We start from the raw sequence: 10091 nt of genomic DNA on the forward strand, positions 1-10091 counted from the left end.
GATGATGGGAGTTGTGGTCAAACATGCTGGGGGGGACACAGCCTCCCCACCAATGAGCCATGGCTTCATGAAGCATCTTTTGGGTGTCATGCAACCTACTGGGTCCCCGGATGTTCTTAGACTACAACTCCCATCATCCATGACCACTGCCTAAGCTGGCTGTGGATGATGGGCTTTGTAGTCCAACAGCGTTTTTGGACCCAAGGTTGAAGAACGGTGGTGTAGACCTACTCAGCTAGGTGGACCAATGGCACCTTCCTGTGTGTTGGGGGGGGCAGAAATAGCACAGCGGCACCCCCTCTTTGCCAAGTGAAGTGATACAGTCTGCTCCGCCACTGCCTTGAGTTCCACCCGTTCATTTTGAGGGGAGATGAAAGCAGCCATTTAGACACAGTAGTCACGTGTGGCCGCCGCTTTAAATACGAGAGTCTCCATTCATTTTATTTACTATCTGGCAGGCTGTGTGTGTGTGTGTGAAAGTGTGTGTGAGAGAGACAGAAATCCCAGGAAGAAGTGTGACATCGCCTTTGCACCTTCCAACCGTGTCACGCCCTACAGCATCCCTGCCTGGTTTTTATGAACGCAGGAGGCAAAAGCAGCAACACAGTGTTTACTTAACACCTGCTGCCGGGCTCTGTGCAGTGACTGCAAGGGGAGAGAATGCCTCTGAGCATGTGCAGAGAGCACCTTCCGCCTCGCCACGTGGCCGAGATGGGAAACCGGGTTTCTGAAGTCGTAAGCGTAAGCCCTGGAAGCTCTCCTTCTGGAGCGAAGATGTGTTTTTTCGTTGTTGTCGTGAAGCAAAGCGGTTGCATTGTGTGTGTGTGTGTGTGTGTGTGTGTGTGTGTTAAGATGCCGAAGGCACTCGCAGCTTCTCCTGCTATCATCTAGAACATTCATAGGCATCACATAAACAGACACAGGTTTTTTCGCTCTCTCTTTTTCGCAACTGAAATTGACCAGAGAAGGCATTGTAAAAAAGAAAAAAAGGATAAGCTCCCTTCAATTTTCCTTTCGCACGCTTGGGAAACAGATGGGATTGGGGGCAAACTGATTTCAATGGGTCTCCTCTGAGTAGGAGTAACATCGGAGCCCAGCCTTAAAGAGACAGGTTGGCAAATGGAAACAGAGATCGGGAAGGAGGGAGCCGACCCCTGTGAGTAAACTGTGGGTCGCTTGGGCAGGGCCAGATTATGTGGATATATGGGTCACAGGGTGGGTGTTTGGAATGGCATTTGTGGGACTCAGATCTATTTGGGGAGGGGCCCATTTCAGGCCCCTCCAAAGGTTCAGAGAGCAGGTAATAAGGGGGGTGCAGAAAGACATCTCCCCCCCCCCACACCTGATACCCTGGAGAAGAGCTTTCAGCCAGAGTCCATAATCCTGGGCTGGAGGGGGGCAAGCAGTCTGAGCTGCCAGCAGCCAGCTTCTCATATGACCCACCACCAGCTCAGCAGGTAGGCAGATAAACACCGGATCAAAGTAGTAGATAGGAACTTTGGGTGTGTCAATGGTGTTTTTCAGTTTCAAGTGGCGGGGGCAGAATTGTGTGCATGATTTTCCGTGCTTCTCTCTGACTCCTGGCGAGATCCTTGGTGTGTGTGTGTGTGCGGGTGCATGCACACAAAAGGGATGTTGCAAAACACACACACACACAAACACACCATCCCAGTTGTGTCTCACACCTTCTCTTCCTCCCTGTTCCCAGATATCCAAGCAGGGACATGCCAGGAGTGACAACAGCAGGAAGAGTGTGTGTGTGTGTGTGTGTGTGTGTGTGTGTGTGTGTGTGTGTAGAGAGAGGCACACCAGAGCCTACACAGCCTCAAGAGACAACCCATTAACCCACAGGCAGCTTTCAGCAATAATCCACTATTATAGCAAGCAAAAGGTGTGAGTGGATACAGAGAAACAGCTCCCTTTCCCAGCGCGGAAACCCAGGAGTCCTGGATCAGGGCCACCCCTTAACTCCCCCCCACCACTCTACTCTACCCCTGGAAAGAACCCAGGAGTTCTGGCCCTCCCTCCGCCCCCATCCCCAGGGGAGACCCAGCTATCTCCTGAAGAGCCATTAAGTGATACAGCCTGCAAGATTGAATGTTATGTGAGACAGAGAGAGATGGGAAGGGGCTTAAGTACCAGGGAAGGGGGTGGGCAGGGGAAAATCCAGGCTCCTGAACAGGGAATTGTGCATGGGTGGGGGGGGGGGGAGGCGGTTTGCAGAGAAATGAATTGCAATGGCCATAAAAGCAATTGCAAACGGGGGGGGGGCGATTCCCTTTGGATGAGAGCTTGGAGGAGATGGTTTGGGGTGGAGGGAGGCGGTTTTTCAAGGGGGGTGGGAGGAGAGAAGTGGGGTGATGGGGGGCAGGCAGGATTTACACACTGCTCCCCATGGACTTTTGGATTATCCCTGGAGCTGGAATGGCAGAAAGGTGATAGGTAGGTTGGGAAGACGGTGGGATTTATTTGGGGGGGGGGGGGTGTTGAGAGAAGCAGAGAGACAGCTTGGAGGTTGAGCTGGGGGGGTGAGTATATCTGTGGGGGGAGCCCGCATCACAGTGGTCACATCCTAGGAACTGGGTTGGGAGGCGACTGAAGGGGGTCTCTAGGTGTAGAAAGGGAGGGGAGACCTTTTCCTTGCACTGAGGGAGGGGGGGATCTTGACCTGGGTGGGGCAGCGGCTAGGAGCCTTGGAGTGTCGTTATTGGGGGGGGGGAGAGAGAATGGAGCAGTGCCCCTCCATCTATGGGGGGCAGGAATAATAATAATAAGAGGAGCCAACATAGTTCCCTATGATGGGACTGGGTACCATGTGGGGGGGGGCGTTTCTGGGGCAGCAACCATTTGCTCGCCCGGAGAATTGGGGGGGGGGGGTGCCTTGGGAAGAGCCAATTCACCTGTTGGAGGGAGGGGGAAATGAGAGAGACGCAGGTAAAGGGGGGTATATTTCCAAACCCGGGGGGGGGGGAGAGAGATTTCCCCGGGGAGGGTGGGAACTGAGGAGGGTGGCCCTAATTTTTTATGGGGCGCTAGAATTGGGGGGCAGCGTGCGGGAGGGGGGCCCACAGGTGTTTTTAATGGGGGGATGGATTTAACCCTTTAGACCATTTCTCCCCGGGGTATTTGGGGGGTGAGGAGTGTTGCTGGAGGGATGGAGAGAGGAGGAGGGGGGGTCGCGAAGGATTGTGCCCTGGATGGTCTGGGGGCTGCGAGGATGAGGGTGGATGGGGAGAGGGGGGGGAATCTCTCCACTCCATCCCACCCCCCCCAAAAGGTAGGTCCCTACCTTGCAGCTCCCGGGCGACCTCCCCTCCGGCCTGGGCCATCACGGCTGCGGCAGAAGCCGGCACATGCCCGGCTAGGGCGGCGGTGGCAGCGAGCGCGTCTGCGCAGCCTCCCCGATCTCCCTCTCCCTCCGCCCCCCTTCCTTCTCTCTCCCTCGGGGGACCAGCTGGGCGGGCTGGAGGCAGACTCCCTCCCGCCCCGCCCTGCTCCTCGGACGCCTGGGTCCCTCCTACCCCCAAAGCGCTTGGCCAAGCGGATTCTTCCCACCCCACCCGGGTTTTCCCCTGAGCAGGTAGCCGGGGAGGGGGGGATCCGTAGTTGAGGAGGGACCCCCAAAGGTCTTCTAGTCTGACCCCCGCAATCCCACCTTCTTATTTTCGTTTCTACGGGGATATACACTCGGTATTTATCACTCCTGTTATACAAAAATCTCCAAATGGGAACCGAACTCCAATGTCTGAAACTCCTGGTAGAGGACAAGGATCTAGAGACCACGCTAAGGGTGGCCAAATTCCGTGCGACTGCCATAAAACTTAGGGAACAAGCTGTACTACCAAAATTATAATTTTAAAAATGATAATTTTAGGTTATATTTTAGTGATCAAGATTTAATAATTTTTTTAACTGCTGTTATATCTGAATTGTCTCTGTTGTACCCAATTGCAATTCAATGTATTCCTGTTGTGTTTTATGATTTCCCTGATATTGTAAGTGACCCGGAACTGGTCTGTGACCGTAATAATAAAATTCTATTCTATTCACCTTCTTATTTTTAATTATGCATCATGTGTGTGTGTTTAGGTTGTGAACCGCCATGAGATCTATGGGTGGAGGGCAGTATAGAAATTTTAGAAACAAGCAAGCAAGTAAGCAAATCAAGGATGGTTTCACTGGGATCCCTGCACAGCAGGGGGTTGGACTAGATGACCCTTGGGTCCCTTCTGACACTATAATTCCGTTAAACCTCTATTAGATAGGTGCACGTCTACACCTGTAGGTGTTGAGCTGGTGCATTGAAACATCAGGAGCTGCCATAGACCATGCCATATCACTGGGGCCCAGCTAGCTCTTAAGGTCCACAAATGACAACATTTTGGAGGTCCCAGGCCACAAGGTGGTTAGATTGGTCTCAACTAGGGCCAGGGCCTTTTCAGTACTGGCCCCAACCTGGTGGAACGCTCTGTCACAAGAGACCAGGGCCATGCGGGATTTGACATCTTCCCGCAGGGTCTGCAAGACAGAGCTGTTCCTCCTGGCCTTTGGTTTGGACTCAGTCTGACCCCTATGTCTTCCCTCCCCTTATGGTCTTGATCTATCGGCTACTTTTAAAAGGAGGCTGCATTTTAAAATTGCATTTTAACCTGTATTTTAAATTGGTTTCCCACCCCCTTATGTTTTTACTGTGATTTTATTGGTATTAGGCGACCGGCTCTGGCCGGGGAGGGCGGTGTATAAATAAAATTTATTATTATTATTATTATTATTATTATTATTATTATTATTATTATTTTGTCTACACTGATTGGCAGCAGCTGTCCAAGATTTCAGGATTTTCAGCAGGAAGTTACAGGACAGGCACCGATCAGAGTGACCACCTCCCAAACTGTTGCAGGTGCAAACAGTAATAAAAGGATTGTGTGTAACCACCCTGAGTGCGAATCATCACCAATGCAGAGTTTAAAAGAAGGGTGGTTGGGAGGGCCTTCCTTCTGCCTAATGGTGAGGTGGTTGTGTGGTGTAGTGGTTAGAGCATTGGGCTAGGACCTGGGAAACAGGCTTCAAACCTGCACTCAGGGATTAAAATCCCCACTCAGCCAGGAAGCTCACTGGGTGAAATTTGGCCCAGTCACCGTCTCTTTGCCTGGGTTGTTGTGAGGATAGGACAGGAAGAAGGGGAACTATGTAGGATTCATTGAGGAACCTGGAGGAAAGGTGGGATATATATGTAATAAATAAATAAAGCTGGGGCCAGTTCACAGCTCTCCACTTCCTCAGACAGGCAGAACCGCTGAAAATCTCTCACTCAGGAACTTGCACCCTGCGTGTTAAAAACACACGCCGGTCTGTCCGATCAATGTATTTCCTATTTTAAAAATCAGAGGTGATGCAATAGCCATCTTCAAATATCTAAAAGGCGGCGACCTGGAAGATGGAGAAAGTTTGTTTTCTGCGGCTCTGGAGGGCAGGATCTGAACTGAATATTTCGACTAGACATTAGGAAGAGCTTTTCTGAACGGTTCAATAGTCGAATGGACTCCCTTGGAAGGTGGTAATCTCTCCTTCATTTCTGGGTTGTTGTTTTTTATAAAACAGATATAGGATAGGGACGCGGGTGGCGCTGTGGGTTAAACCACAGAGCCTAGGACTTGCTGATCAGAAGGTCGGCGGTTCGAATCCCCGCCACGGGGCGAGCTCCCGTTGCTCGGTCCCTGCTCCTGCCAACCTAGCACTTCAAAAGCACATCAAAGTGCAAGTAGATACATAGATACCACTCTGGCGGGAAGGTAAATGGCGTTTCCGTGCGCTGCTCTGGTTCGCCAGAAGCGGCTTTGTCATGCTGGCCACGTGACCCGGAAGCTGTACGCCGGCTCCCTCGGCCAATAAAGCGAGATGAGCGCTGCAACGCCAGAGTCGGTCATGACTAGACCTAATGGTCAGGGGTCCCTTTACCTTTACCTGTCAGGGATTCTTTAGCTGTGATTCCTGCACTGCAAGGGGGTTAGACTAGATGACTCTGGGAGTCCCTTCCAATTCTACGATTCTATGAATTGTGGAGCTCGGCATGTTTGTGGATCGCTCACAGAGGGTGGGGATCCTCTATGTACAGACACACTTTCACTGAGCTGACAACACCCCATCACAATTGTGCAGACACTTTTGAGACGGGCTTCCCTCCCTCGACTAATCTGTGCCTGGGATGGGAGAACTAGAGGCCCTTCAGAGATCATCAGGCCTATGACTCTCAAGTAATGCCACACATTTCTCTATTCTCTACACCAGGCATAGGCAAACTTGGCCCTCCAGATGTTTGGGGACTACAATTCCCATCATCCCTGATCACTGGTCCTGTTAGCTAGGGATGATGGGAGTTGTAGTCCTAAAACATCTGGGGGGGGCAAGTTTGCCTATGCCTGCTCTACACTCCATACCTCCCCCTCCCCCGGCTGCTTATATACCCCTATGTGAACATTACAAACAGAAGTGAACTTGTTCAAAGGTTAATTTGCTGATGTGATCACCTAGTGGTTTTCTGTTGCATAGGAGGAAAGTCAGCCTCAGGTGTGAGGAGCACATCTGCAAGTAAGGGACCCCTGACCATTAGGTCCAGTCGTGACCGACTCTGGGGTTGCGGTGCTCATCTCGCTATACTGGCCGAGGGAGCCGGTGTACAGCTTCCGGGTCATGTGGCCAGCAGGACTAAGCCGCTTCTGGCGAACCAGAGCAGCGCACGGAAACATCATTTACCTTCCCGCCGGAGCGGTACCTATTTATCTACTTGGACTTTGACGTGCTTTCAAACTGCTAGGTGGGCAAGAGCAGGGACCGAGCAACGGGAGCTCACTCCGTCACGGAGATTCGAACTGCCAACCTTCTGATCGGCAAGTCCTAGGCTCAGTGGTTTAACCCACAGTGCTACCCGCGTCCCATACATCTGCAAGAGAGACCCCCAAAAAGGTATACAGAAAGGTCCGGTCTGGATGCTTAAGAACAGCTGCCCTACACTTAAGATGCAAAGAAAGAGGGAGATGGTGTGTCCAGATGACCCCTAGTGGATGTTTCTTTTAAAATCCTGCTCTTGCAACGAATGCGAAGTACCGGTATTTATTTCATATCTATCAAAACTCTGTATACAAGTTGATACATCAGCAGGATTCTAAAAAACATTTGCAATAGTCTAATGAAAGATAGGGTTAGATTCAAATAGATGGAGAATACAATTTGGACATGCATGAACTAATAATGAAATAACGGAACGATGGAGAGGGCAGAGGGAAGTCAAGGGATTTGAGAAATGCCACATTTGGCTATTGTAAAAAGGTAATGGGACCCCTGACCATTAGGTCCAGTCGTGGCCGACTCTGGGGTTGCAGCGCTCATCTCGCTTTATTGGCCGAGGGAGCCAGCGTACAGCTTTCGAGTCATGTGGCCAGCATGACTAAGCCGCTTCTGGCGAACCAGAGCAGCGCACGGAAATATCATTTACCTTCCCGCCGGAGCGGTACCTATTTATCTACTTGGACTTTGACGTGCTTTCAAACTGCTAGGTAGGCAGGAGCAGGGACCGAGCAACGGGAGCTCACCCCGTCGCGGGGATTCGAACCGCCGACTTTCTGATCAGCAAGTCCTAGGCTCTGTGGTTTAACCCACAGCGCCACCCGCGTTGGATATTATATTAGTTGTATAAATAGTTTTAAAAGTGTTACAGTTGTTTTTTATTTTAAAATTTTCCTTTCAATGGTTTATTTTTATGTGATGTTTGTTTTAATTAAAACTAATACAAATATTTTAAAAAATAAATAAATAAAATCCTGTTTGAGGCTTTGCTAAAAAGTACTCTAAATCACCCTCTGCCATCCTGGTGCCTTGCAGATGTTTTGCATGGCAACCGAGGGGAGCTGCAACCCAGAAGGTGTGCTGGCTGCGGGGTGATGGGAACTGTAGTCCGAAACAGACCCCCCCCCCAAAAGGAGTGCTCTAAATCCGTTAAGGGCGAGACTTTCCCAATGTTATGTCTTTATTGCCATTTGGAGGGGCAACTTCTGCACTGTAGTGCAGCAAAAGAGGGACAATTAAAAACAAAAAGAAAAAACCCAGAATATTTGCGGTATGAAAAGGATTTCAGCAGGAAGTTATGGGGCATGCACAAATTGGAAACGAAGCAGTACGTCTGCCCCAAAACGTTTGCAAGCACAAAAAGTATTGGCAGTAGGATGAGGTGAGAACACCCTTATAACCATCATGCGCACAAATTGCCATGAATGAGCGGTGAAAAGGATGTCTGGAGTTCTGGATCAGGCCAGTGGCCCTTTTATTTTATTTTTATTTTAAAGAAAAGGAAAAGGAAAAGAAACGAAGAACAATACATAACACTGTAAACACATTTATATACATGTTTTCCAAAATGCAAACTAAAAAAAAAAGACAAAAGACAAAAAAAAACCTTTCATAACCAATAATATTACCAAATTAATGCTTCAAACTTTACAATATATAAATCCTAGTTAAAATATTATAAAAGACTTCCACTGCATTTACCGCACGTCTCTTAGTTATCTTGCTCTATTTTACATCTGTTCTTCCATCATTTCCCTTCCTTAGGTTCTTTCATAATCCGTCAAATCTTTATGTTCTCTATACTCTTCACAAGGTTAGTCTAAGCACAACCAAACTTTCATATTTGAGCCCTGCTTGTATAAATATTCATTTAAGCATTCCCATTCCTTCTGGGGCCCTTTCAGTCCAGAATTCTGCTCCCAAATTGGTCACCCTGGGGCCTCTAAAAAAATCCCGAGCACAAAAGCCCTCTTCCACCCCCCACCCCCCGTGGTTTCTGACAACCAGCCCCAACACGAAGCTGGCTTCTGGAAGATTCAGGGCAGAGGATAGAAAGTCACTTGCACAAAGTGCATAGTTAAAAACTGTGGAACTCACTGCCACTTGAAGCATAGCTGTCAACCGTCCCTTATATGATTTGAATGGCAGTTGCCAGACAAAGGGCAGCAGCAGGAGAGGGCTAGTCCAGCCCTGTATGTTACGGCTGCCATAAATATGGGTTTTAATCGGACTGTCAAAATGGGTGGATTTCCACCAAATTAGCAAAATGGCTAATAGTTATAGTAATAGTTATTGCGTAATAACGTAGTAATAGCTATTGCGTAAACACCCTGCAAACAAATCAGAATTAATGCTGGGTGCGCAATGAAAGCTATGCACAAGCAGATCAGGATGAAAGCTCAAGAAATTGGATGTCTGGAGGGTACCGGCTGCGAGGTAAGGCTGCTAGTCTAGCCTTTAGCATCTCTGTGGTGAAAATCCTATACATTCCACATTAGAATTTAGAAAGGGAAGTCAGTTCCACACAGACAAGAAAGAAGAAGAAGAAGAAGAAGAAGAAGAAGAAGAAGAAGAAGAAGAAGAAGAAGAAGAAGAAGTTATTTGTAACCTGCCCGTCTGGCTGGGTTTCCCCAGCCACTCTGAGCTGCTTCCAACAAAGATTAAAAATACATTAAAATGTCACACATTAAAAACTTCCCTGAACAGGGCTGCCTTCAGATGTTGTCTAAATGTCAGGTAGTTGTTCTCTTTGACATCTGGTGGGAGGGCATTCCACAGGGCAGGCGCCACTACCAAGAAGGCCCTCTGCCTGGTTCCCTGTAGCTTCGCTTCTCGCAGGGAGGGAACCACCAGAAGGCCCTCAGCGCTGGACCTCAGCGTCCGGGCAAAACAATGGGGGTGGAAACGCTCCTTCAGGTATACTGGGCCGAGGTCGTTTAGGGCTTTAAAGGTCAACACCAACACTTTGAATTGTGCTCAGAAACCTAGACGTATGGCAACTAGGGCAATTTTTAAAAGAAAAATGCTTTGAAAATCCAGGGGAAAAAACTTATTTTTATTTGGGAGATGTCCCCACCCCCCCAAAAAGCTGAACAATTTTGTCCAGATTTTCACTTTTGGAAATATGGCAACCCTACCATCTGTGGCTTTTCAATAAGCATCTCAGGTTGGTGGGATTAGATACAGTAGACCTTTGGTTTTGGGTTCTTCTCCCATTTTTATGTAAGAAAGAGTGAGAGTTAGACACA

General features: G+C 49.0%; 1 protein-coding gene across 12 annotated transcripts in view; it reads right to left on the bottom strand.

The window, feature by feature from the left end:
• CARMIL3 (capping protein regulator and myosin 1 linker 3) overlaps window positions 1–3442 on the bottom strand; it is an 84113-nt gene extending 80671 nt beyond the window's left edge. For 10 of the 12 annotated variants that reach the window (XM_083580767.1, XM_083580760.1, XM_083580765.1 and 7 more), the window contains exon 1: window positions 3290–3439. In XM_083580767.1, the coding sequence (XP_083436893.1) occupies window positions 3290–3329 (40 nt within the window). In that variant the 5' untranslated portion in view covers window positions 3330–3439. Of the gene's footprint in view, window positions 1–3289 lie in introns of all 12 variants that reach the window. The other 2 variants (XM_083580758.1, XM_083580764.1) reach the window with 2 other exon arrangements.
• Window positions 3443–10091: the final 6649 nt, after the last annotated feature.

The sequence above is a fragment of the Podarcis filfolensis genome (assembly GCF_964270895.1).
Source record: "Podarcis filfolensis genome assembly, chromosome: 13".
In the NCBI taxonomy this organism is placed as follows: domain Eukaryota; kingdom Metazoa; phylum Chordata; class Lepidosauria; order Squamata; family Lacertidae; genus Podarcis; species Podarcis filfolensis.